This window comes from Dama dama, chromosome 10 (genome assembly GCF_033118175.1).
Source record: "Dama dama isolate Ldn47 chromosome 10, ASM3311817v1, whole genome shotgun sequence".
In the NCBI taxonomy this organism is placed as follows: domain Eukaryota; kingdom Metazoa; phylum Chordata; class Mammalia; order Artiodactyla; family Cervidae; genus Dama; species Dama dama.
In genome coordinates this window covers 2,338,539-2,364,524 of record NC_083690.1, presented here as the reverse complement: position 1 = coordinate 2,364,524, position 25,986 = coordinate 2,338,539, and the positions used below count along the sequence as shown (strand labels likewise).

The window sequence follows — 25,986 nt, the reverse complement described above, 5'->3', positions numbered from 1 at the left end:
GCGCGGGTGGGCGGGGCCGCGCGTGCCCCCGGCGCGCTGCGGGGGCGGGGCCGGCGGGGAGCGTGACTCTCTGGCAACGCGACGCGGCGTCGCGGTTTGCGAAGGGCCGGGTCACCCGGGCAGACGCCAGCCGCGGCTGCGCTCCGACGCCCCGCCCCCGAGGCCCCGCCTGGCGCGTGGAGATGGCCGCGGCCGGCGGGCTCTGGAGCTGTGCGGACCCGAGTCGCTGGGCCGCGGTCTTGGAGTGCCACGGGGCGGTGCTGCGGGCACGCGCGGGCCCCCAGGGGCGGCTGGAAGCGCTGGACCGGTGGTAGGGCGGAGGGGGCAGGGGCGGGCGGGCCGAGCCCCGTGGACCGGACTCCCTAGCACCGCCTCCCCCCAGGTACCGAGAGGAGCTGCCCGCGGCCATCGAGGCCCGCGCGGAGAAGCACGTGACACAAGACGAGCTGGAGCGGCTGCTGGCGTGGAAACTGGCGGTAAGGCTTCACATGTGGGGCGCGGCACAGCCACGTGGGCGGGGCTTCCCTGGGGGCGCACCCTCGTGGCAGTCTTGAGGGGGCTCCTGGCAAGAGCCACCACCCGTTATACCCGACCCGACTTGGCCACAGAGGGGCCGCTTCCGACCGCGCCTGCGGCAACTCGTGGCCGCCAACTCTCCGGAGCTGGTGGTGCAGCGTTCGGCCGCCGCCTTCCGCCTTCTGCCAGACATGCACGCAGCGGTCATGGCTCTGTGCACCCTCCGCGGCGTGGGCCCGGCTACCGCCTCGGGTTAGTCGGGAAAGCTGGACCACCCCCGGGCCGGGTCGCGGGCGGAACCTGGCCTGTTAGTGTCCTTATCCGTGAAATGGTCTGATGGCCAGATACGTTACGCGGGAGAGTTGCTGGAGACAGCAGCCCCAGGCCCACGAGGGGCTGAGTGCTGTCCACTCGCCGCCCACAGCGGTACTGGCTGCCGGAGCTCCTGAGGTGGCAGCCTTCATGTCTGAGGAGGCGGTGGCCGCAGTGCCTGGCCTGCCCGCCCTCCAGTACACTGTCAAGCACTACTTGCTCTACCTGAGCCGGATGCAGGAGCGTGCCACAGCCCTGAGCCGAGGTGCGGAGACCACGGGCGGCCAGGGTGGTCACGGAGAGCTCTCTCTGACGGTAGGAAGATCGGTATCTCCAAGCCCCAGGCTCCTTCTGCCCTTCTCTAGGCAGTGCATCTGGGCTGTGGACCCCACACCACGTGGAGACGGCCCTGTGGACCTGGGCTGTAGGGCGGAAGATGTGCCCGAACTTGCTGCCCAACCTGGGTCCCAGCCCGGTCCCCGCTGAGGACATCAGGCCAGCCAAGAAGCGCAGGACCCAGGCTGAGTGACTTGGCTGCGGCCCAGAGCCTGCTCACCTGCCCTGTGATCTCAGGCCATAAGTCTCTGGACAGGAGGCTGGCTGACCAGGAAGCTGGCTGCTCTCGAAGCTCAATAAATGCCTGCTGAACTGATACCTGAATGTGAGGCCCACAGCCCCTCCCCAGGGCTCCCGGCTCCCACAGACACACCTCACGCTGGGTACAGAGAAGCAAGGGGGGCACCTCAGCGACTCTCGTGGAGGGAAGGGCTCTCACAGTTAGTTAACTGATTAGTTAACTCTCTGAGTGAGGAGGAGAGGAGCTCAGCCCAGGGCCCCAGTACAGCCAGCTGATGCTGTGTAAAATATTTATTCATTCTTCAAAAAGGCTCAGACTGCAAGTCTCAGGGAAGAGGTGGGGGCAGGGTCTCCTCTGGGGCCACCCCTGGGGACTTCCACCTCCCGGCCCAGGCCAGCAGTCCTTGTCCCTCCAGCCTGGGAGGGGGTGGCCAGGGCTGGTGTAAGGCTTGGCCTGGACTCAGTGGGCCACAGGGGCCACCAGCCCACACCGGGAAGGAGCAGCCTCGAGACTACATTCACTGAGGGTGGATATGCAGGCCCGCCTGGTGGCTGGCCCTGGGGTCCTGCACCCTGGCCTCTGTGACCCTGTTAGGGTGGTGGGGGGATATGGGCACCCAACAGGTCATAGGCAAAGATGTTCCAGAAGATGGCAAACAGCAGGAAGGTGCCATAGGCAAGCAGCACCACCCACCAGCCGCACTGGTCCCGCAGGCGCTCTTCGTAGCTGCGCAGGATGGTCAGGCCCATGCTGACGCCCACCACCGCGCCCGCCAGGTGCGCCATGAAGCTGGGCTGTGGGCCTGAGGCAGGCAGTGGCGGGGAGAAGCGCAGCCATACGGCCCGGCCCACCTCGGAGCTCACTGCAGGGGGAGGCAGCAGGTGAAGCCCCCTGGCCAGGGGCTGAGGCCCCCGCCCTGGCTCCCTACTTACTGCACACCAGGGCCAGCACCATCCTCAGCAGCTTGTAGGGACACCTCATCCCAGCCCAGTTCTGATGGGGTGCAAAGAAGAGCCGGTGAGATAAGTCTCGTGGGCCCCTCCCCTCACCCCACCCCAGGGGCTGCCCCGTTACCATGACGACATTGGCCAGGTGTGCAGAACACAGGGCATAGACCCCGCCGGAGCCCCCCACCACAGGGGCCCGCATGTCAGTAATGGAGACGGTCAGGGAGCCTGTGTGAGCAAGGGGAGAGCCGTGAGGGTGAGGCCGGCGGGGGTGGCCCCGGCGCACGCAGCTGCCTCACCTGCCAGCACGCCCGCCAGGTAGAGCAGGCTGATGCGGAGCAGGCCGTGCACCATCTCCAGTGGCACTCCGATCATCAGCTGCAGGAGGGCATTGAACCCCAGCTGCTCCAGCCTGGCCATGGGGGGGGCAAACGGGTGTGAAGGGAAGGGTGGGGTCCACAGTGGGGCTACCAGCCCCCTGCCCCCACTTCGAGGGGCTGAGCTCTCCAGACCCAGATGGGGGGTGCTCACCCGACATGCATGAACATGTAGGTGAGGAAGCGCCAGGCCCGAGCGCGGTGGCCGGGGTGGTACACGAGGGGGCTTTTCATGTACTCGGGGTGGTAGGTCTGCAGCACCCACTTGTTGAGCCGGGCCCCATAGCACAGGAACACGATGATCTGGGGGGACAAGTGCTGGGGCCAGGCAGGACCAGGGGCGAGGGAGGCGCCCGGGGAACTGGCTGGACAGGCAGGCCCACCTGGGCAAGGGTGACCGAGGCCATAAATACGGGGGGCGGGCAGCTGCGGTGCCGGTAGAAATACCAGTGGCGGTCCACCTCTCGGGGCAGGATCTCGTAGGCCACGTAGCGCACGAACCGCTTGTAAACACCCAGGCCTGGCTCATCCAGCAGCCCGTCCCGAGGCAGTGCCCGCTGTCCGTTGGCGATGGCCCGCTTGAAGCTGCTTGAGCGCTTGCTGCTGATCTAGGGGGCGGGGCCCAGGCATAGACCACCATACTCCCCCCACCCAGGGCCGCCCCTCCTGAAGCGTCCACCCAGCTCCTCACAGGGTCCCAGGCTCTGCCCTATGTCCACAGCCCTCCCCAGTGGAAAGGGCAGGGAGGAGGGGCCACCTGCCCACCCCACTCCAGCCAAGGGACTGTACATGCCAGGCCGGGCCCCCACCCCAGCTGCCCGCCCACAGCTCACTGACCAGGTCCACCAGCTCCTGATAGCAGACCTGGCCCCGCTCGTTGCTCTGGGCCAGTGCCACCAGCATGTCCAGCTTGGCTGGGTCCAGAGGCAGCTCATGGCGGTGCACCAGGCCAGTGAAGGTGTCTGCACCGATGAAGCCTGTGTTCTCAGGGTCCAGCTGCTGCGGTTGGGGGGAGGCCAGCAGCCAGGGCTTGAGCGTGGGCCTGGCCCCCAGACCACAGGGCTGGGCAGGTCAGCCTAGAGAGGCAGCCTCTGAACACCCCAGGTCCAGGTCCCTGTACCCACGTGGTCCTAGGAGCTGCAGGCACCAGCGCCTAGGTCCCTGGCCTGAAGCTCCGCTAGTTCTCCAGGGGTCTCCCCCCTCATTTAAGCCCTGCCCATCCTGGAGGGGTAGGGCCAAGGTATGAAGGCAGTCACCCCCCTCCCGCCACGCTGCGAGCGCCTGCTCTGGCTCGCCCTTTCCTGGGTCTTGGGCAGGAGGCTAAGGTCGCGCAGGGAGACGCTGGGCTGAGGGTCTCTGAGAAGTCCGTTCCCCGGCCCACCCAAGGGCGAAGGGCCGCGGCGGGGGCGGTGCCGTCGCCCCCCACCTCCGCACGCACCTGCTCCTGGATAAGCTGCAGCAGCGAGCTCCTGTCCATAGAGCCGGGCCGGGGGCCAGGGCCGGGGTCGGCGGCCGCGGCCGGGAGGGGCTGCTCTGCGGACGACTCCGCTCCGCCCCGGCCCTCCGGCTCCGCCCGCTCCGCTCGGCGCCGCGTCACGGAACCGCCCGCCCCCGCCGCACACGCCGCCGACGCCCGCCCAGCCACGCGCGGTCGGGACACGCGCGCGCCCCGCACGAGGACGTGCCCGGGCAAGAACGGTGCGCGGCTCCCGGTTCCCATCCTGCTAGTCCCGCGGGGCGGCAGCCGTGCAACTGAGTCACGCGCAGTACCCAAGACCCTCCTGCACACGACCCGTTTTCCCGGGCGGGGTCTCAGCGCCAACGCACCTCCTTGGGGAAGGCCTCAGGGAACAGCCCACTGCTAGGACTCTCCAGGCGGAGGCTCCCAGAAGGTACCTCCCTGCAGGCAACTTGCCCATCCTGACAGCCTAGCATCAGGCGCAGCCCACATAGCAGGGGGCAGGGAGGGCCTGCAGCTGGCCCTGCTTAGCGGGTGGGGACCCACACACCTTGGGCTGGAGGCTTCTGACCCCGCCTGTGGCCACAGCTGGGATGGGGAGGGGCCCTGGCCCCCAGGGAGGGCAGGCAGACCCCCTCCAGTAAGGAAGGTGGCACTCGGTACGTGCACCACAGGGCCACTCTCACCCCCGTGCAGCTGGGTCTTGGGATGGACGCAGCAGCAAAGAGCATCCTGCCAGGCCTGGCACCAGTGGGGACTGCACCAGGAGCCTCGGGTGTGGAACTGGGGGCCACCGGGATGGTCGGACAACTTCCGGGTCAGACCCCCAGCCCCTACTGGGCTAGTTCTGAGCATCCCTGCTGGGTGGGCAGCTCCCCGCCCCCTAGAAACAGCTTGTCAGGGCTCGAGGGCCTGGGCCCAGGGCCTGCCTTGCACAGGAAGACCAAGTGCAGGATGGAGGGGACGGGAGCCCAGGATGAACGCCAGCGTGAGGGCCTGAATGCCAAGCCGGGCCCCCACCTCAGCCCCAGGAAGGCTCTCTGCCCCCTTGTCCTCAGGCTGTCCCCTGCCCAGTTGGGAGGGACAGAGGCTCTGGGGAGGGGCGGGGGTAGTGGTGAGAAAGAAGGCAGCTTCCCCAGAGCCCCAGAGCCTCAGCACACTTCAGCCAAGCCGACAGGTGAAGGCTGAGATTGGAGAGTGGGTACACCTGGCAGTGAGGAGGGGGTCGCATCAGCGGGACCTCCAGTATCAGGCACCCCAGCCTCACCCTCAGCCAGCGTGGACTCCATGGTCCCCAAGGCTCTGAGGCTGCATCGGGGCCGAACTGGTCCTGACCTGGACCCAAGGCCCCAGGATGGTGACCCAGGCCAAGACGGGAGGCATGAGCTCAGGAGGAATGTTCCCAGCCCACACCAAGGACGCACTTCAATTAATTCAAGAAGCCGTTTTCAGTAAGCAGGACCCAATATGGAAAAGACACAAGTGACGTTTAATCAGGAAACCCAATCTCACGTCTGCCCTGGACTGGTCTTCAAATCGGGGCGGGGGGGGGGGGGGGGGGGCACATGCTGGTCCAGCCGTTTCTTGCTCCCACCCCCTGCCTTTAGCCCCAAGTTCCTGCCTTCATAACCCCTTCACACTCACTGGCCATACACCAAGGACCAGGAAGAAGGGATGGAGCCCTGAGAATTTGGGTCTGGGGGCACTGACTTGCTCAAACACCCCTGGTCCCTCCAACACCTGCTGCGCACAGAGGCAGGCCACACCCAGCACCTGCAGCAGCTGGGAGCCAGCCTACCTGCGGGCGGGGCAGGGGCAGGGCAGTGGGGGGCTGTCCTCAGGAGGGAAGTGGAGACCGGGGGAAGCCCTGCCCCCCCAGCACCCTGAGATAGACCGCGGGGCCCGGGGCCTCATCGGCTTTTCACCAGGACCCTATAGAGGGAGAAGCTGAGGACGGCAGCAACGGCGGCCCCCACGGCTCCCAGCGCCACCCGAAGCCAGAAGGAGGTGGCCTGCAGCTGCCCGTGGACAAGGTGTCTGCAGGAGAGAGGAGACCCTTGCTGCTGTACCCGTCTCCCAGAGACCACCGAGCCGCTGCAGCTGCTCCCTGCCCGCGCCCGCTCGACAGACCGCCCAAAGCAGGGGCAGCCTGAGAGGCCTGGCCCCTAGGGCCTGCCCCACCCCACTGCACTGCCAACACCACAGCCACGCCGCCCTCCTGGGACAGGGTGCGTCTCCCACGGGGCTGTGTGCTGGTACCCACGGGAAGGTGGCCATTGTGGCCAGCCGGGTGAAGATGCCCAAGCGGGGCTCGACTGGGCCGGCACAGGAAAACGGGGCAGGGGCGGGCAGCCGGTGCCGGCGGCAGAACTCAGCAGGCGACAGGCCGGGCAGTGGGACGCCTCCGGGCAAGTCAGCCTTGGAGCAGACGAAGAGGCAGGGGGTCTGTCCGTCCATGTAGTGCTGCTGCAGGGCGGGGACCGTGTGAGTGCGCCGGGGGTCCCTGCTCACGCCCTGCTACCCGGCAGGCCCCCAGGGCGGGCGGGACCTTGCCTTATAGACGCTAGCGCACAGTGCGAAGGACCTGGGGTCACTGCCGTCAAACATCAAGCAGGCCACATCACAGGAGGCGTCCGCCGAGGCGGTCAGCAGGCTGTCCGCAGCCACCTCGCACAGCTAAACGGGATGGCCGCAGAGGGGCACAGGGCTGGGTCCCTGGGCCACACTGCGCAGTGCCCCCCGTGTGCACACGCCAGGCCCACCCTGGGGACCCCCTGGCACTCACGATTAGGTACTTCTCCTGCCCGTTGACCTGCACTGTGTCAATGGCATAGACGGAAGGCTCCCCGGCAGGCTCCCAGGCATCCTGGTGCTGAGGAGGGAGGCCCCTGCAGCTTACGGCTCGGCCGCTCCCCAGAAGCCCAGCCCCCAGGTCCCCTCGCAGTCTCGCAGATGCTCACCCCCAGGCCATGGCCAAGGAAGGCTTGCAGGAAGGATGACTTGCCCACACCGTGGGCCCCCACCACCTTGCACAGGAGGACATTTCTCTGCGTCTGTCCCTTCTCCTGGTCCAGCCTCTTCTCCCGGGTGACTGTGGGCAGGGAGAGAGGATGAGCAGGAAGTGGGGGCTGCCAGGGAGGTGTTAGCCAGGGGCCGGGGTGAAGTGGGCACCCACCTGTGATGGCGTGGGCCTGGGAGTCCTGCTCGCAGAGCGTGGGGTAGCCCAGATAGCCCAGGTGCTCAAGAGAGCGCCGGACATCCAAGTAGGTCACCAGGCTGGGGACGGGAGAGGGGGGCACGTGGCATCGCCGCGGGGCAGAGGGCAGGGGCCTGTCTGGGCGGGCAAGGGCTACACTTACGTCCACTGGCACAGGTACCCGTGCAGGGGCAGCCGCCCGGCCTTGGTGCGGACCGTGCTGGGGAGTTGGGGGCCCCAGGGAGCAGCGGGAAACACACTGAAGAGGCTCTGCAGCTCCGCCAGGGAGAGGGCACCGTCCCGGTCCTGTGAGCAGAGGGGCGGCGGTGACAGGCGCTCAGGAGGCTGCGGGGGCGCAGCCGGGGCCCAGCGCCCTCACCTGGTCGTGCTTCTCAAACATCCTCTGCACAAACTGGTAACCTCGGTGGTTGAGCTCGGCGCTGCAGCCAGGGGGCACATGGAGCCTGTGGGCACCAGGGTAGGGCTGCGCTCAGCTCCCAGGCACTGCAGGGCACTTCTTCCCAACACAGGCCATCCAGGCAGGCAGCCAGCCCCCCAACCCAGGGAGAGCACGCCAAGGGCCCCCAAAGCAGGGTCCAGGAGCCCCATGCCCAACCCGACACAGAGTGGAGGCGAGCCCAGAGCCTGAATGCCACTCACGGTGGGCAGAGGTAGTCAGCTGTCAACTCCAGCGAGTCTCCATAGCCAAAGCGCCTCAGGATGGTCCACGTGGTCTCGTGGCGGCCTCGCTGGATGAAGAGCGTGTTCAAGAAAAGGAAGCCTGCTCAGGGATGCAGAGGACGGAGTGGCACCGGGCACAGCCCGGCCTCGCCCACCCCCGACCCCCGGGCAGGAAGGGCGTCAGGCCTCACCGTCCAGGGTCAGCCGGTCGTCACGTACACCTCCCGCCACGTTTTTGCTCACCACCATCTTCACATCTTCCAGGGCCTGCGGGGCCAGTGGGTGCCCAAAGCAGGACGTCTGTCTCCAAGAGAAAGTGGTTGTTGGTTGGGCACCCTCTCCGTCTCGAGGGCGGCCCAGGAGTGGGGGCTGCTGCCGCCGGGGGGCGGGGGGTAGGGCGCCGGGAGACAGGTGGGGCCGCACCTGGAAGGCGTTGAGCTCCTGGTCACTGAGCGCCTGGTCCATGTCCTGGTCTGAGAGCTTGAAGATGCGGGTGAGCGCCTGGGCGCATGCGGGCCTCAGCTGTGGAGACAGCGGCTCAGCACCCCTGCCGCTCCCTCCCGCTCCCCCCACCGCCGGCACCCGCTGCCCACCTGCTTGGCCTCGGGGTCGTAGAGGGGGGCTGTGGGGTGCAGCACGGCCTTCTGAGCATAGTAGAACAGCTCTGAGATGTTCTTCAGGTTCTTGGCCGAGCACTGGGACATGTGGGAGCAGACTCGGGTGAGACGTGAAAACACACGCCCTCGCCTCTGCAGCCCTGTAGCCCTGTCCGCTCACCTCCACACAGGTCTCAATCTCGGGGAACTGGCTCATGATGGGCAGCACGGCCTCCATGGAGCCCCCTGGCCGCAGGTCTGCCTTGTTGCCCACCAGGATGATGGGAACCCTGGGGAGAGGCCCACGGTCACCAGGGATCAGGGAGCTGGCAGGGCCCAGCCTCCTCCCCAAGCCCTGCCTACTACCTGGGTCCCCTCTTGGTATCCCCGTTCACCAGTGGGATCCATTTGGTTCGAATCTGAAAGGTAAGAGCTGCCCGTGAGGGCTGGGGCCCACCCGGCCCACAGCTCCCAGGTGCAACTCTCACTTGGCTCAAGACAGGCCCACTGAGGAGGGAAGTCACGGCCAGTGCAGGAGAGCAGCCAGCAGGCAGTTCCCAAACACTCACAAAGGGCCTGGCGTCAGCAGCCCTTCCCCCAGACCTAAAGAGACTCAGATGTAAGGCCATCCACCATCTCTGCTCAGACACGTTCTGGGGAATTTCAGGGAAGATGGATGCCAGGGGTCCCATGAGACTCCCCAAAGCCCTCATGAGACATGGGGTCTGCCACGGGTGCAAGTTGCCCTGAACCCGGGCCAGCCTGGGGTGTGTGTGGAGAACAGGCAGGTGACCAGGCTGAGCACCAGTGACGAGAACCTGGAACGCTCACCTTCTCGACAGTGGCCTCTTCAGACACATCATACACCACGCACACCACGTCTGCCTGTTGAAGGAGGGCAGAGGTCGCACGGAGGGACCTGAAGCTTCCTGCTCTGCTCACAGGCGAGACAGGACGGGGCTCAGAGACCAGGGAAGCCCACCGCTCCAGCTGCTCCCAGGCTGAGTCACTGGCCATTGGCCACCCACACCTCCGGTCAGCCCTTCGCTGCCCACTTCCGCTGCAGAAGCCAGGCCCTAGTACCCAGCTCTGGACAGACCCAGCTCTGAGTCCCGTGAGGGCTCAGGACACAGCCATCCTGACACTTGGCGCCCCAACCCCAGCCTCAGCTCTTTGCTCGTTGGCCCCTACCGCCAACAGCAGATAGAGGGCGACAGCACAACGGGGGTGATGGTAAAACGGTGGCTGTGGCCCGGACCCTGCCCAGCCGCACCCCAGGACACAGCGGAGGCTGCAGGGGCGGCACCCGAAGCTTAGTCCAGGCCCAGGTTCTCCGGAAAACAGGAAGGCAGAGAGCCCACAGCCCTGGTCATGGCGCCCAGTGCAACCGGGAGACCCAGGACGGTGCATTGGACTAAAGGGTCAGGACTGGGGGTGTGGGCACACAGTTGTCCAACGGATCACTTTCAATAACTTGGAGACTGCTCCCCAGGGTCCAGCAGAAGAGGGAAGACGAGGGGAGGAGGGCTGGAGGGCTGACCAACCCGGTGGGCAGGAGAGGCAGAGCCCCGCCCCCGCCCGAAGAGCTCCACGCGGACAGGTCGGGACAGAATTAGCAAGGCTGTGGCTCCTTAATCCGCTCCCTCGGAGGATGAAGCAGATCAGGCCGCGGTGGCTCCGCCCCCAAGCCGTGAGCCCTGACCCGGTGCCCAGCAGCCCCCAGGACACCCTGTACCTTGTCAATCTCACCCTGGAGCTCCTCCACCGTCTGCTCGGTTTCTGAAAAAGAGACCCCGCTGCAGACCTGCCAGAGACGCCGGCTCCTGGGCGGAACGGCGGGCGGGCGGTCGCGCTACCTGAATAATCCACAATGTGGGTGGGCACCTTCTCCGGGGTGACGTCCGCGGGAATCGTGATCTCCTCCGCCCGGGCGGGGACCTGGGCAGACGCAGCCGTGAGGGAGCCGGGCAGGAGCGCGGGGGCGCGGGGACGCGGGGCGCTCGGCCTTACCTCCTCGGGGAACTCCTCGCCCACCAGCGACAGTATCAACGACGTCTTCCCCACCTGGGCTGCGCGGGGCAGCGCGGTCAGCGCGGAGCAGCGCGGTCAGCGCGGAGGCTGAGGTCGCACCGCCCCGCCCCGCCCCAGCCCGGCCCCGAGACCCCTGCCCACCCCGTACCCAAGCGCCTACCCTCGCCCAGCAGCAGGATGCGCACGTCCCGCTTCATGGTGGCGCCGGGAGCTAAGGCCCAGACCTGGGCACACCCGCCCACCCGCCACCGCGACCGCGACCCAGACCCGGACCAGCGCTCCTGAAGCGCGCACTTCCGGCCCCGCCCGCGCAGCCGCACTGAGACCGGCGGGCCAGAGTGGCGGCAGAGCGCGGCGGCGCCCCCGCGTGGGCGCGCCGGGCACTGCGGGCGCACGCGCTCCAGGCCCGGAGGTCTGGGGCTGCGGGGGAAGCTGAGCTCGGGCAGTAGTCTGCAGTGACCAGAAGACGATGCTTCACCGCTACACGCACATTTATTATTCTGTACAAGGCAGAAACAAAACCCCAAGGGAGAGGGGCTCCGAGTACTTCACACATGTTCAGGTTCCTGATGCTTCACACACGCTCCTGAGGCGCCAGTGCAGAGAGCGGAGCGCCCACCGGGCCGACGGAACCAGCACAAGGCCCAGGGCCGACCCAGCTTCTCAGTGAAGCCTCTGCCCAGGCCAAGGGCCCAGCTGAGCGGTAGGGCTCAGCGGCCTGTCACTTCCCACACCAAGATCTCGCTGTAGGCCGCCGTGAAGAGCAGTTGGGCTGACGGGGCAAACCTGCACAGCTGCACGGAGTCGTCATGGCCCGCGAAGTCCTGCACGGCCCCCGATGAGCAGTCCAGCAGCCGCACCATGCGCTCTGCAGGCAGACAGCAGGGGCTGGGCCAGGGCGGGGGCGGGGGGCCTGTTGCCCCCTGGCCCTCTCCCCAGACGGAGCTGGTGCCTCGCTGAGGAACCTGGCGCCCCACCCCCTCACAGATCCTATCTGTGAGCCCTGGGAGCGGTGTTCTCAGTCTACTTACAGGGACAAGGAACCCAGGGCCCAATGGTGAAAAGTATGGTTCTGTGAGGGTACACAGCAGTACCCAGCCGGCCCCACTCAAGTCACCAGCACTCACCAGAGAAGCCAATGGCCACAAGGTGGGCCCCAGGGGACAGACTCATGGACACAGCAAAGAAAGGCAGTGGGATCTTCTCCACCACCTGCAGGCGGCAAGCACGAGGCTCTGGGGGAGGGGTCCCCTGGCCCTGAGACCTGTCCCTCCCCAGCCCTGGGGCCCGCAGGCTCCCAGCACCATGGAGAGGCACACGTGCCTGCTTCTGGCGGAGGCTGTAGAAGACCACCTCGGGGTGCACGCCAAGGCCTGCGCACACCAGCAGCGCCGGGTCCCAGGGACAGAAGGCAGCGAGCGAGGGTGGCAAGCAGCCGGGGGCCTGTGGGGGCACAGTGCAGGGTGGGCGACCGGGGCACCGCGCCCATGGGGCCGCCAGGACGCTTACCCCTGTGAGGCCGGGCGCTGGGAAGCTCAGCCAATCCACAAGCTCACAGTGGTCGCGCAGCCAGTCAGAGGCCCAGACGCTGACTCGCTGGTCCCCGCTGGCGGCCAGCCACAGGTCCGTGCCCTCTGCCCCGAAGTCTCCACACTGGGGGGACAAGGGCTGGTGGGTGTCGCCTGCCCTGTTCTCCCTCGCTGTCCCGCCAGCACCCTGGCCTGGGCCAGCCCCACCCAGGAAGGACCATGTCACCTCCTTCCTTGTGCTCTGGAGGGTGCAAATGGGGGCGCCACGATGGTCACTCAGCACCCGGAAGGTCATCCCCGTGCAGGGGTGGCTCACGGCCACAAGCCCGTCCTTGTCTCCAGAGACGATGGTCTGACCTGGGCCAGGCAGACCCTGTGCTGTCACTCGTGTACCTGGCCTTCAGCCCAAAGGCGTGACCTGGACAAGGCAGAGCCGCGCCGCCACCGGGAGCCCAGCCTCACCATCAGCAGAGAAGGCGAGGGCTGTGAGCGCGGCCGCGTGCGGGTACATCTTGAGCTCCACAGCCGTGCGTGGGATGCTGAAGATCCGCAGTGCCCCATCGCTGTAGCCTGCTGCCACGTACTGCTCTTCTGGGCGTCTGCACGACAAGGGGCTCCAAGCCAGGCAGAGGCAGCTCTGGGGACCACCGGCAGAAAACATCAGGACTCCCCAGGAAGGGGCGGGGCCCAGGCCTAGCCAGACACCGATGCTGGAGGGAGGCCATGGGGCCTGCAGGAGCCAGGCCAGCAGGCACCTGGCCCAGGCTCTACCCGGGCGTGCCCCCAGCCCTGGACGTGCCCCCAGCCCCGTGGCACCACTGAATACCTGGTTGAGCACCTGGAACTGGATCAACAGCTCCGTGCTAGCCACGCACCACACCCTCACGCTCCCGTCATCACTGCACGTGGCACAGTGGGACTCGTCGGGGCTGAAGGCCACCTCGTTCACCTGTGAGGAGCCACCAGGCTGCCTGAGGCCCATGGCCACGGAGAGACAGCATAGCCACGTGGCTCTGGAGAGCATCCACCTCCCCCTGGAGCCTGCCGGGCCCCAGCCCTGCCGCATGACACAACCTCAGACACAACCTCACTGTCCCAACCTCCTGAGATCCCCCACGAGGCCTGGGTGAAGGCCCCCTCCCAAGGTCGCCCACGAGGCCTGGGTGAAGGCCCCCTCCCGAGCTCCCCCACGAGGCCTGGGTGAAGGCCCCCTCCCGAGGTCCCCCATGAGGCCTGAGTGAAGACCCCCTCCCCGAGGTCCCCCACGAGGCCTGGGTGAAGGCCCCCTCCCAAGAAGGTCCCCACATGAGGCCTGGGTGAAGGCCCCCCTCCAGAGGTCCCCATGAAGCATGGGTAAAATGTGAACCACAGGAAGCCCACCGGTCAGTTGAACTTGACCATCCACTTGCGGGGACATGACAGAAAGAACTGTCCTTACAGAACCTAGAACATGGAACTTCTGGGGGCCACAGACTGAAGTAAAGGACGTGCTGTTAACCGAGCATCATGGGGGGCGCAGTGGGGGGTGGCCTGAGATCATCATGTGTGTGGAAAGAAAAATTACACAGAATCAGGGTCTCTGGTATAAAAAAAGGAGACGGGGAACGTGCACCCATGAGGTGGGGACAAAAACCAAGTCTTGTGTTTGAATAAAAAAGTAAGTAAGAAAAAAAAAAAAAGTAAGAAATGAGTCCTGCTTGGGCTAGAAGTGCTGGGCCCTCTGGCCCTCAGACCGTGACCTCTAAGCCCAGTTCCCACTGGAGAGGCACAGAACCAGGTCAGGCAGGCCAGGGTCAGGCAGAGCTGCAGAGGGAGGGCCTGGAGCACGCATGCCCCTCGGGAGGCGGGGCCACAGTCACCACCAGCTCTGGGGGACTCGGCACCAACAAGGCCACTGCCACCGCCGCTGCCAGACACGGGCACTGCTGGAGAGACACAGCGCTCCCCAGGGAGGCAACGCCTCCTAGACCTAGACCCCGGCCTGGCCTCCAGACCCCGGGGGCCCTAGAGGGGCACACCCAGCCTGCTGACGGGGGATCCCAGGAGGCATGACCAGCTTTCTCCAACAAGTACACTACAAGAAACAGAGGCGGGACAAGCAGGTCGTGAAGGCCACGGGCCTGGGGCTGCTGCGGGGATGCCTCACGGACACAGCGCCCACGGGCGCTGGGGAAGGAGCACGGTGGCTCCCCCGCCGTGTGAGCAGCGGCCCGCCCGGCACTCACCTTGCTCCGGTGGCCACTGATGAGGCGAGTGCTAGTGCCCTCGGCCCAGCTGATGTACCAGAGCGTGCCCGCCGTGGTGCCCACCACACCCATGTCCATGCTGTCGTGGAAGACCGCGCTCACGATGGCTCCGTCGAGGGTCAGTTCTCGCTCCAGGAACACGGAGCTGGACCTGGAGAGCAGGGATCACAGGGCTACGGCGGGAGCCCAGGGCACTGCCTCACCCTAGCACACCCCTGGGGGCGGGCCCAGCCAGCTGGAGGACCCATGCTCACCTGGCCCCTGAGCCCCGGCGCCGCAGCTCTGGCACAGCCCCCACGGCCCACAGGCGCAGCCGCCTAGTGTTGCTGCCGCTGACCAGCCAGGTGCCTGAGCACAGCAGCACTCCTGGGGAGCAGGAGCGGGCGTGAACCGCGTCCCCAAGGCCTGGGGCTCCAGAAGGCGGCCCGCCGCCCTGGCATCATGACTCCCAGGGGGAACCGAGCCCCGAGGGCTCGTCAGACACCCACCGATCTCGCCGTCATCTGCCTCCCAGGCAAGGAAGCAGCGGCCGGCACGCGTGTCCCACACGCACACCTGGCCCTCACTGGAGCCGCAGTAGAGCAGGGGTGTGGCCCCGTAGCAGAGTGAGCTCAGCTCCCAGCCCCCCGCCTCCTTGGGGACAGGCTCCCGGTGGGCCTGGCGGGAGAACAGGGGTCAGCCATGCCCGGGCCACCACACCCTGTCCTCCAAGGCCGCCTCCGAGCCCCGGCACCTGGAGGCTGACGTCGCCCGCCCGCCCCCACAGAAGCTGCAGGGTGAGGACACCCCGGCCCACGCAGGTCAGCTTGCCGGCGTCCCAGGGGTTGAAGGCCACACCGTGCACCGGCTCTGGGAGGTGCGTGGAGGACACAAGCTCGCAGGTGGCCATGCTCCACAGGGCCAGGGTGTCGTCGCCATAGCCCCCTGGGGAGACGCAGAGGGCCTGTGTCAGCAGCCCAGGGGTCCTAGGACCGGCAGGGGCTCAGAGACCACCGTCTTCCACCTCCGCCCGCTGACCCAGTGTGACCAGCAGCCTGTCGTCTGGTGAGAAAGCCAGAGCCTGGACCACGGTGTCGTGGTGACCGAGGAGTTGCCGGCAGGAGCCCCGGGGCACGTCCCAGAGACGGATCTGGCAGCAGGAGGCAGCGCTGCTTCGGCCAGAGGCCGAGGCCAGGACCTGGCGGTGGAGGGGCGCTGTCAGCAGGGAAGGTGCGGTCCACGGGCCCGCTCAGGCTGCAGGGGCACCTCAACTTTGGGCCTGCAGGGGTGCCGCAGGGCGGGCACCTGGGCGTCATGGCTGAGGGCCAGCGTGGAGATCTCCTCAGGGTGGCCGAGCCAGTGCTGCTGGGCGCCCGAGTGCAGGTCCTCCACCACCACCAGGCAGCCACATGTGTAGGCGAAGAAGCCTGTGGGCCGGACAGAGCCCGGCAGGTCAGCACGGCATGGCGCGCCTCCCCGTGGGCCCAGCTACAGGGGCTCACACCCGTGGCCCCCCCCCCCCATGGAGAAGGGCTGGGGACAGGAGGCCCAGAGGCGCAGCAGGACAGGCCCCCCGCAGCCCCAGGGCCATGGCCGCACCGGTGTCCGGCCTCCAGACGAGGTTGGCACGCCCATTCCCGTTATAGCCCACGACGGCCTTCAGGCGCAGCTGCTCGTCGCCGGCAGGGGGCAGGGAGAGGCCCTGCGGGGAAGCGGCCAGGACGCGGGTGCCCACCTCAGACTCTGCCCTCTGGCCAGGCCTGGATGGAGCCCGCAGGTGTGGCTCCGGGCGGAGGCGGCAGAGGGCAGGAGCGTGGGAGAGAAGGGAGGCCAGGTAGGGGCTCCTGGGGAGGGCCTGGGGGGCAGGGAGGAGCCTAGAGAAGGCTGAGGTGTGGGGAGGCAGGAGGGAGCCGGCACGGTGGGCTGGCGCACGGGACACTCCCAGTCCCACTGGCAGCCTGTCAGGAGCACCGGCTGGGCGCGAGGTGGAGGGTGACCAGCAGCCTCCGGCCCAGAGAGCTGCCCCAGGGACACGGCAGGAGCCACTGCTGACGGCGGGGCCGGGGGCGGGGGGGTGGGGGGGGGACCCTCCGACACCACAGGCCGTGCTGCCTGAGCCTGGCCTCCACAGCATCCACCAGTGGCCGGGACCAGAAGGACCCCCACCCCGCCCACCTGGGCTGGCGAGGAGGCCTTGTAGCGTGCAGTGAAGTGCCGGTAGGAGTTCGGGTGAGCGGGGGGCCAGGCCCTGGCTCCCCCTGTGCTGCAGGCGCCTGTCGGGCAGGGCGAGAGGCTGTGGACCCCCGGGACCACACGGCAACCTCCCCACTGTCGCCCTGTCCTGGCTGGTCAGAGGCTTGGGGTCAGAGGGCACGGACGGGCCACATCGCCCTGCCCACCTGGCTCGACCGGGGCCTCAGGCTCTCTATGTGCCCTGCAGGTGACCCCCCCTTGTCTGCTGGGGCAGCTGGCTTTGTTCTTAGACCACCTAGAATCCACACGGTGCATGCACCTGGACCCCAGCCCAGACGCGAGACCTTGCCCCACGCTGCTGCCCCGCCTGCTTACTGGGCCAGCCACAGGGGTGGGGGCGCCTGCCCAAGTCCCGGGGGCTTCCTGTCACCCCGCAGGCCCCTTCGCCAGCCCGGCCAGCCTCCTTCTGGACCATCACGGACGGGCCTGAGGCCTGACGGGGATCCTCGGGGCCATGGCTCTCGTCTGACGGGAAGAGGGTGCCTGGGGAGGTTAGGGAGACAGCAGCAGTGGGCGAGCAGGCGCCCGGAGCCCCCAGCCCTCCCCCAGGCCAGGAGCAGTAGAGCATGCAGGGGGAGCCTCCCCCTCCCAGGACCCCTGCCCTCACCATCAAAGCCCTCAGGGGGCCCAGCACAGAGACCCGGCCGGGGCGGGAGCGCTGGGGGTGACACGGACACCTGCTGGAGGGGCCCTCTGGCCCCGGATGCCACGCCCTCCAGCTGTTCTGCATCCGGGTCTGTGGATGGAGGAGCCAGGCTGTGCTCAAGAGCTGAGGGGCGCGGGCGCAGAGCAGGAGGTGTGCCAGCCCCCGACTCCCAACCAGCTCTGCCCTGGGGCCCCAGCACAGCATCAGTGTGTGCCTCCCGCACCAGGGGTCACCACAGGGCCTGCCAGCATGGTGGGGCCACTCACCTGCTTCGCAGGTCAGGGGGGCCCCGGGAGCACCCTGGACACTGCAGAGGCAACAGGAGAGACTGTCAGTGTGTGTGTGGGAGGCAGGGGCCCAGAGAGGCCTAGCAGGTTCAAGTGAAGGCAGACACTTGCCTTTCTGGGGGGCACCCCTCACGGGGAACCAGAATGTCCCAGAGGAAGATGGCGTCTCCCACGCTGAGGAGCTGCTGCTGGTCGGGGGTGAAGGCCACAGCCCGCACCGGCTCCGAGTGACCAATGTACACCTGGGGCGGTGGTGTTGCGCAGACCTGAGGAATGGCCCTCGCGCGGCGTCAGCCCGGGGCGCTGGGGGCTGTCCTCCACCCTGCTGCCCCCCGCCCGGGACACACACCTGGCAGCTGGGGCTGGCCTGCACCGCGTAGTCCCACAGCCTGACAGCCCGCTCGGCAGCTGTGAGCAGAAAGCGCCCGTCCGCGCTGAGGGCCAGGGAGGCGCAGGCCGCAGGGCGGCCACAGGACAGCTGCGGGAGGAAACGTGGGTGTGCCCAGGACCAGTGGCCGGGGGAGCCCTCCCCAGAGCGCCGCCACCCGGGCGCAGCAGGCAGCCCAGGGCCGCCCCGCCTCGGGTGCTGCGGGCAGCAAGGCCGGAGTCGGGAGGAAGGGGGCCAGGCCGCCAGCCTTGGCCCGAGCTCACCTCCCGGACCACGCGGCCCGACCTGGCGTCCAGCACGGCGATCGTGTTTGAGGACGTGGACACCAGCAGGTGGCCAGGGGGTGAGGAGCCAAAGCAGAGGGCCACAGGCGAGTCCAAGCAGCTGCCAGCCAGGTCCAGGGCACTGACGTCAACCCTCAGAAGCTGCGGGGGAGTAAGTATTGCCCCCACGAGCTCCAGGTGGAGCTGGAGCCCCCGAGCCGAGGCCCAGGTGGTGGGCAGCCTTGGGCACTCTGCCCTGCCCAGCCACCCACAGCTCACATGTCCTCTCTGCAATGAGTGTGGCCTCCCGCCCACAGGAATGACCCAGCCATTAGGGTCAGGGGTGCCCACAGGCTCCGTGCACCCTCAGCAGACACACGCAGGGCTCCGGCTGACTCACCTCATCCAGCGAGGCTGCGTCCACAACGCTCACCGTGTACTTGGAGGGACCCACGAAGGCCAGTAGACGGCTGTCCCCACTGACCACCAGGACGCTGGAGCTGGGGCAGGCCTCCTGGCACACCACGTTAGCTGCCAGCACACAGGGGCGGGCAGTCAGCTGAGCAGGGCGGACCCCACGGCAGTGTGCACTGCCGGAGTGCCGGGACTCTCCCAGTGACCACCCAGGGACCGCCTGGCTGGCCCAACACACAGTGTCCACGGGAGGAGACCGGCCCTGCCCCCTTCCAGGCACAGGGCGGGCACACACTGATCTCTCACTTCCGGGGTGCTGGGCAGTCCTAAGACCACACCTGGCCCCGTGGGTCTGTGAGTGAGGCTATGGGCCGCAGCGCCACAGTCAGGGAGGTGCTGGGAGGCCCACGCGGGGCTGGGCGTGGGGGCCTGACCTGCCACTCGCAGGACGCGGCACCGGGGCGCGCCGCTGTGGTACTGGGCCAGGGTGCCCCGGGAGCAGGTGCTGAACAGGAAGCGACCGTCGGGGCTGGTGGCCAGGCCGGTGATGGCTCCTCGGTGACACCTGCCCCACACGGAAAGGTGTGCAGACGCTCAAAGGGTGTCCAGGGGCAGCGGAGGGCGGGCTCTCCCAGGGAGTCCACACTCCAGCCCGGCGTCCACCGCAGGTGTCTGTGGGGCAGGCCCGCCTGGGCGCCCACCTGTGTTCCACCAGGACCTCAGCAGCCTCCAGGCTAAAGGAGCGGACGGCCCCGCTGCTGAAGCCACAGAAGAAGGTTGGCTGCGTGGGGTGAAAGGCAACAGCACGCGGGGCCTCCTCGGGCAACGCGAAGTCATACAGCTGGGGGGGGGAAGGGGGGAGCCGCATGAGGGCGGACAGTGGGGCCCCGAGAGCCAGTCTCCCCAGCGGGCTTGAACCTCGGGCCCCAAACCCGGGCAGGAGGACCTCGGGCCCGCCTGCCTGTGGCCTCCAGACCGCCCTCCGGGCCGGCACCCCTCTGGCCACACCCCACCTGCTGCAGGGTCACCAGGTCCCAGACGCGCACAGTGTGGTCCTGGGACACGGTGGCCAGCTGTCCCCGGCTGCGCTCGGTGGCAAGGGCCAGCACCGGGGCGGTGTGGGAGCGCACCAGCACACTGTACGCCTGCGACGGGACGTCCAGGAAGCCCAGGTGGCCCGAGGAAGTGGTGGACAGCACACGCAGGCCGCCGGGGCTGACGTGGACGGAGGTGACGGGGCCCTCGTGCTCTGCAGGCAGGGGGCTGGGTGACCGCCGGGCCTGCAGTGGGGCGGGTCCCGCACCAGGGCCCACCCGGGCAGGCTGACCACAGCCAGGCTGTACCAACCCCTAGCCCCTTGTCCAGAACAACAAGAAGTGCATTTTCCTGCTGCCTGGAGCCCCATTTCCCTGTGAGCTAGGACCAGCCCCTGTGACCACTGTGACCACCCACTCCCAGGTTCAGGACACAGCCCCGTGGAGCCTCACGCTGTCCAGCCTGGGGACACGGCCCTCCTGTGCCAACCCTGGGGCGAGGTGGTGTGCAGGCCCCACCTGCCTCCAGGAGGACGGAGGAGAAGTCCAGCGGCCAGAGGCGCAGGTAGCCATCCTCGGAGCCCACGGCGCACACGGACCGGGAGACACTGAGGCTGCTGATGGCAATGCCGGGGCCTGGGTGGGGGGAGCTGGGTCAGTCCTCAGCAGCAGGGCCCCTCCCCCTGCACAGCAAGGCCCACCTACCCAAACTGAAGGTCTGCTTCTGTGCAAGGGGGTCACGGGGGTTCTGCAAGGGCAGGAGACGGCGAGCATGCCGCACGGCCATGTGCTGGTGGTCGATCTCCAGGATGTGGCCGCTGCGGCTGCACACGTAGCTGCCGGGGAGCGGCAGGTGAGGGCTGTGGGCACCACGGGCGGGGCGCCAGGCCTCCAGGGAAGAGGGCGGGGGGTGGGGTGCTCACAGAGTGTGGCCATCCTGGGCTGGCCCGAAGGCCAGGTCGGTGAACTCCAGCGCGTGATGCTCCCCCAGGTCCACAGCGCAGGAGCGCAGCGCCCCACCTCGGAGCCGCCACAGCCGCACACTGCCCCGCCCGCACGACGCCATCCTGCAAGGGTGGGAGGTGAGCGGGGTGAGGGGCGGGCTCACGACTCAGTGGCCCCAGCACCCAGAGAGGGCGGGCAATCACCTGGCTTCGTCAAAGAAGGCCACCTGGAACGCCTGGACATCAGCGTCACTGTGTGCCTTCGCAAGGATGACGGCCTCTCCGCCTCTCCCCAGCTGGGCCACATCCCACACCAGCACCGTCTGCAACAAGCCTGCACTGAGTGCCCACCCGCCCGCCCACCCGGCCTCTCCAGCAGAAGCCAGAGGAACCTGCCGTGCCCACCCAGGGTGTCCGCAGATGTCTGTCTGCAGAGAGGAGCAGAAAAAGCAACCACAAGTGGAGGGGAGGCCCCAGGGGGAACACCCAGCTTCAGAGACACTGGCGTGAAAAAACATCCATCTCAGGCCTGCAGAACTCGCCAGCAAAGAGAGCAAGACCAGTCACTCAAAGGACAGCTCCATCCACAAGGGCGAGACAGATGCCCTGCGAAGTGTGTGACGTGGGGGTGCCCGGCCAGGCTGAGGGAGGCCAACAGGGGTCCCTGCCGCCTGCCTGTACCCTGGGACGGCTGCCCCACCTCCCCGCCAGCCCAGTTACCGTCCGCCCGTGGCGGTCCTTGCCAACGCCACAGAGCAGCTCCCCGCTGCTGGAGAAACTGTGGACAGAGGCGACAGTCAGCATCACGGGGGCTGGCCCCCACCCCACCGGAGGCCCTGCACCCACCTGAGGGAGCAGATGGTGTGGACCGGGCTCCGGAACAGGGCCAGGCAGCTCCCCGTATGGAAGTCCCAGAGACGCAGCATGCTGTGGGGCCAGGCCTGGGCCGAGGCCAGCAGCGAGCCGCTTCCATCCAGCGCCAGAGCAGAGACCTGGGGGCAGGGAGTTAGGGAGGGTACGGGCCAGCAGACCAGGCTGCCCCAGGCCAGGGCTGCCCACCTTCTCTGTGTGGCCAAGGAAGAGACGCTGCTCGCGGGTTTCGATGTGCAGGACGACGATGACCGCGTGGCAAGGGTACACGACAGCAGCCCCATCCGGGGTCCACAGGGCCTGCGAGCAGGGGCCAGAGGCTGAGGTCACAGGCTTGTCAGCTTCACTCCCCACCACCCGTGAGCCTCCCGAGGCACAAGCACAGAAGTCACCGCGCTGCATGAGCCAAAAGGGGCAGAAAAAGCCCAGTTGCATGCGGGCACGGCAGGGCTCCCGCTAAGCAAGAACTATGCGGTTCAACTAACAAGAGCCTGAGAGCCCACAAAGACTCAGAGCCCACATTCAGGACAGCCTGGTGAGCACACAGCCACCTCTCCCGCGGCTGCCTCCACAGGGACCCTGTCTTGTCCACACCAAGGCCCACTTGGCTGGACGACATGCATCCAAAACGTAAAGGATAAACAAGGGTCTCAGGTCTCTCAAAGCTCGAGCATCTGGACCAGCACCGCCCCGGCTGGTGCTCACGACACAAAGGGCCGCCTGTGTCTGGACATCACAGCACCAAGGAGGCACCAGGTGTGTGTGGATGTGGGTGGGACTGGGTGACCACAGCAGTGCAGGGACCCAGTGCCTAGGGGAGCTCAGAGGTTCACGCAGCCAAGGCAGGGAAACGCGGCGTCTGCCCGCTGTCTGCTCGGTGTAGCTGATGTTTGTAGGACCCAACAAGAGCACAGAACTCCTCACCCATTTGGTGCTATGACCCCCAAAGCCGATGACCCCCTTGAGCCTCAGGATCGGATCTGGAAGGAAGCTCTGAAACAGGCAGACGCACAGTGAGAGCCAGGTGGCAGGGTCCCTGTTGCAGCAGAGCTGCCCTGCCCAGAGCCAGTTCCGGCCTCCCAAGAAAGCCACCCAGTCCCGAGCTCCTGCCAGCCACTCTGCGGCAGGAAGCCAGAACTGCAGTCACCGTGCTGGACCCTCCAGGTGCCCCATTCCTGAGGTCCCCCTGCAGACCACTGGGGCTGGGGGCAGGGCACCGACTCTCTTACTCTTTCTTGAAAACACTTCTTGCCCAAAGCTGCCTCCGGTAAGTTCTGCTTCCTGCCAGGAGGCTGGATGGGAAGGGACCATCAGAGGGGACCACCCACCCCTTGCCCGTTCCCCGCGGGCAACATCTCAGCAGCCCTCCATCCACTGCTCGTCCCCACATGACTCCCTTGGGGGCGCAGTCCAGCCCCACCTTCCTGGGGAAAGGCACGCACCTCGTGTGGAGCTGCATCTTCTGGGGCCGTGGGGTCCATCGCCTGATGGGCAAACACATGAAGGCCGTCACTGGCTGCATGCTCCTCAGTAGTCTCCACCCAGGCCGAGGGCTCCTGGCTACAGCCACCAGGGTCAGCCACGCTGGAGACCTCTGAGCGCTCACAGGACACGCGGACCTCCGGAAGGGGCCTGGGCATGGCGGGGGCCCAGCGGGACTGCAGGAGGACAAGTGCCCATGAGCACCCTGCCTAAGGCCAACACCCCCAGCCCCACCTCCGAGGGCACCGGGCACTCACGGCTGTGGTGGGGTCATGCTTCTGGACCACGAGGGCCCTGGGGTCCCGCGCAGGTTTGCTGCAGGCTGCTGGGGAAGGGAGCAGCCACGGCATGTGCCCCGCTAAGACCGCAGTGGAGAAGAACTGACTGAGCAGAGTGCAGACAGGCACAAGACACTGGGCGGGGCGGCAGGGGGCCCGGCCTTGCCCACTCTGCAGGAGAGGAGCCAGGCTGATAGCAGCAGCCCGCCCTAGCAGGGGCCCCAACACCCATCCCAGCAGGAAAGTTTGAAGCCCCAAGCACTCAAGTCACAATCTCCCACTGCTCCAGGGCTGCCTCCCCGCGCCCTTGCAGGCACCACACTGCTGGGGTCACCTCCCCAGATGCAGCATCAGGCCCCCTCTCCTGCTGAGCACCATGGGCCCTGCAGACCTGAACCCGGTCACCGCTGCCCCACAGGCCCACCTGCCTCAGGAGGGAAACCGCTCTTCTGCACCAGCTCGGAGGGCACGTGCGAGCTGCCGCTCGGAAACCTCGGCGGGGTAGAGGGAGAGTCAGCTTCTAGGACAGCCCTGCCCTCCCTGCACCTGGGACGGCACAGGCACTCACCGGATGTGGACGTAGCGGTCGTGCCAGCTCTCCCCCTTTGGCACTGGGAAAGCCATTTCTCGAGGTATGGGGGTGACAGGCAGTTTTGCACGCCGGGCTTCAGCAACAGTGATGGCTGCAAAGAGCAGAGTTGGTCCAGGTCCAGGGAACCATCCAGGCCCTTCTCCCAGTCCAGGGGTCTCAACACCAGGGGCTAGCAGGGTCCCACCTGGTCACCAGCCCAGCCACTACTCCCTCTGATAGCTGCCTCGGGAGCTGGGAGGCTCAAAGCTGGCAAAGCATGGGCATTTTTACGGAGTGCCAGGGATGGAGCGGAGGGTGGCACCCAGGGAGCGAAAGCAGGTGTGCTGCAGGCTAACACAGCTGTGGCCCTCACCAGGGTCGAAGCTCAGGTCACTGGTGTAGAGGCTCCGGACCAGCATGCTGGCACACAGCCTGACGCCCTTCAGATGACTGTAGCATCGATGCAGATAGACCAGCAGGATGTCGTGCAGGTCAAGCTGCAGGCAGGTCCAGCGGGCACCAGGGAAGGCCACACCTGGCAGGTGTGCAAGACTCACGCCAAGGTCAGCACCGGCCACAGCACTGTGTCCTCGGCCTGTTCCCAGTCTCACGGCCACAACCACGTGACCCCCACCCAGACCTCCCCCTGAGCCTTCTGACGCCTCTCCCAGACCATGCCCTTGTCCCATTCACGCCTCATCTGCACGTTACCTTCCCTGGTTGTCCCAGCCTCACAAACGAAAGGGAACTGAAGCCACGTAGCTGTGGACTTGAACTCCTTGAAGAGGTTGGAAAAGGACACTCGGATGACCTGGCTGTCCTGTGGGACACAGCATGGACATGAGGGGTTGAGGCTGCTGCAGGAGTGCGGGGCAGGCCCAGGGCAGCCTCCGCCTTTCAGGTCGGCACCTCAGTGGACACATCCAGGTGAATGACGAAATGCTTGGCAGGCAGTGGCCGAAAGAGCACGTACAGGTACCGTCCGTTCAGCCCCAGGGACTGGGTGCTGGTTTTGGGGAGCTGGATGTAGTTGCTCGCAGAGACAGAGCCCCGCACGCGGTACACGGTGCACTTGAGGGTCTTGTCCTGGAGAGAGAGACGTCTTGCAGACGTCCTGCACCCCGGGGAGGCCAGGAGGGCTGCAAACAAACGTCCAGGGAGAAGAGAGGCGAGGCCGCCGCTCCCGCCGCCGGGCGCCCCGGTCACTCACCGTCACGGCAGCCACGTCGCCCTCCTTAGTGGAGCGCTTCCACTCGTCCACCTTGAAGTGTCTGAAGACGTTGAGGAACGGCTGCTGCCACACTGGGGGAAAACGGGACATGAGGTGCCAGGCCCACCGCAGGTCCAGGGAGGGCCCGGCAGGGCCTGCGCGCTCCCCAGCGGTGACGGCCAGCGCGGCGCGCGGACTGGGCTGCGACCGAGTCTCAGCACCAACCCGTGCGCGGCGGCGCCGGCCCTTGGACCCCAGACCCCCGCCCCGGGCCCACGTCCGCGCGCCGCTACCTCGCGCCATGACGCCGCAACTCGCACTTCCCGCTTCTGCCGACGCGCACCGCACGCAGGGCACGCAACGCGTGCCTAGCAACAGAAGCCTGGCAACGGCGCCACTGACGCTGCACGGCGGCAGGTACGTCACCGCGCCTGACACGTGACCGCGGCGCGGGGCGGGGCCTGGCGCGGGGCGGGGCCTGGCGCGGGGCGGGGCCTGGCGCGGGGCCAGACCCCTATGTGCCTGGCTGCCTCTCCTCTGGTCGCGCCGAGTTGGGAATGTGCGGCCACTTCTCTACTGCTGCCTTGCCACGGGGCAGGAGCCTCCGCCCCCGGGCCTCTGAGGCCATCCCCAAGCCGGGACCCTGTGGGCATGCCCTAGCACCCCCGGCACCCCCGCCGTGGGGTCTGATCAGGGAGGTTCCTGACCCTGAGTCGCGTGTTCGCGATGGGAGTGACACGCAGCCCAGAAATCCTGACCGCACTTGGCGGGGGTGGTCCTCCCCTCCCCTGCTGCTGCCTAGCCCTCTGGAGACACTTATGTCAGCCGCCGGCCCCACAGGACCCCGAAGGCTCCCCGCCAGACCTGGGGGGTTCAGATACGACAGCAGGCATCCTGAAA

General features: G+C 67.4%; 4 protein-coding genes across 5 annotated transcripts; 1 reads left to right on the top strand and 3 right to left on the bottom strand.

Annotated features, from left to right (window-relative positions):
- The first annotated feature begins 150 nt into the window (after positions 1-150).
- Positions 151-1,480, top strand: LOC133063291 (uncharacterized). Its single transcript, XM_061152447.1, has 5 exons — positions 151-310; positions 383-476; positions 609-768; positions 941-1,093; positions 1,194-1,480. Exons 1-5 carry the CDS (start codon positions 183-185, stop codon positions 1,355-1,357), a joined length of 699 nt encoding a protein of 232 aa, XP_061008430.1. The 5' UTR covers positions 151-182; the 3' UTR covers positions 1,358-1,480.
- Positions 1,481-1,680: 200 nt separating this feature from the next.
- RHBDL1 (rhomboid like 1) lies at positions 1,681-4,277 on the bottom strand. The gene is made up of 8 exons (XM_061152446.1): positions 4,168-4,277; positions 3,567-3,728; positions 3,113-3,337; positions 2,884-3,032; positions 2,652-2,764; positions 2,480-2,580; positions 2,338-2,398; positions 1,681-2,267 (listed from the first exon to the last, which is right to left on the bottom strand). Exons 1-8 carry the CDS (start codon positions 4,204-4,206, stop codon positions 1,996-1,998), a joined length of 1,122 nt encoding a protein of 373 aa, XP_061008429.1. The 5' UTR covers positions 4,207-4,277; the 3' UTR covers positions 1,681-1,995.
- A 1,381-nt stretch (positions 4,278-5,658) lies between these two features.
- RHOT2 (ras homolog family member T2) lies at positions 5,659-10,997 on the bottom strand. Its single transcript, XM_061152445.1, has 19 exons — positions 10,853-10,997; positions 10,672-10,730; positions 10,518-10,599; positions 10,397-10,440; positions 9,493-9,546; positions 9,028-9,080; positions 8,843-8,951; positions 8,659-8,760; positions 8,489-8,587; positions 8,257-8,365; positions 8,045-8,165; positions 7,764-7,848; positions 7,548-7,690; positions 7,364-7,464; positions 7,149-7,279; positions 6,974-7,060; positions 6,742-6,864; positions 6,452-6,654; positions 5,659-6,225 (listed from the first exon to the last, which is right to left on the bottom strand). Exons 1-19 carry the CDS (start codon positions 10,887-10,889, stop codon positions 6,099-6,101), a joined length of 1,869 nt encoding a protein of 622 aa, XP_061008428.1. The 5' UTR covers positions 10,890-10,997; the 3' UTR covers positions 5,659-6,098.
- Positions 10,998-11,165: 168 nt separating this feature from the next.
- WDR90 (WD repeat domain 90) lies at positions 11,166-25,465 on the bottom strand. Of its 2 annotated transcripts, none has more exons than XM_061152442.1 (42): positions 25,380-25,465; positions 25,087-25,178; positions 24,786-24,962; positions 24,588-24,696; positions 24,250-24,411; positions 23,874-23,988; positions 23,730-23,797; positions 23,285-23,385; positions 22,988-23,203; positions 22,775-22,837; positions 22,470-22,538; positions 21,735-21,845; positions 21,522-21,667; positions 21,396-21,453; positions 20,880-20,998; positions 20,655-20,798; positions 20,437-20,567; positions 20,251-20,367; positions 19,711-19,946; positions 19,399-19,538; positions 19,132-19,262; positions 18,684-18,814; positions 18,284-18,445; positions 17,982-18,110; positions 17,744-17,898; positions 17,612-17,652; positions 17,307-17,435; positions 17,015-17,182; positions 16,622-16,719; positions 16,046-16,148; positions 15,752-15,873; positions 15,485-15,644; positions 15,201-15,391; positions 14,956-15,124; positions 14,722-14,833; positions 14,447-14,618; positions 13,048-13,170; positions 12,684-12,858; positions 12,448-12,578; positions 12,016-12,345; positions 11,820-11,904; positions 11,166-11,560 (listed from the first exon to the last, which is right to left on the bottom strand). In XM_061152442.1, exons 1-42 carry the CDS (start codon positions 25,387-25,389, stop codon positions 11,403-11,405), a joined length of 5,559 nt encoding a protein of 1,852 aa, XP_061008425.1. In that variant the 5' UTR covers positions 25,390-25,465; the 3' UTR covers positions 11,166-11,402. The 2 variants fall into 2 exon arrangements, with proteins under 2 accessions (XP_061008425.1, XP_061008426.1); XM_061152443.1 differs by having other exon boundaries at positions 17,744-17,874.
- Positions 25,466-25,986: the final 521 nt, after the last annotated feature.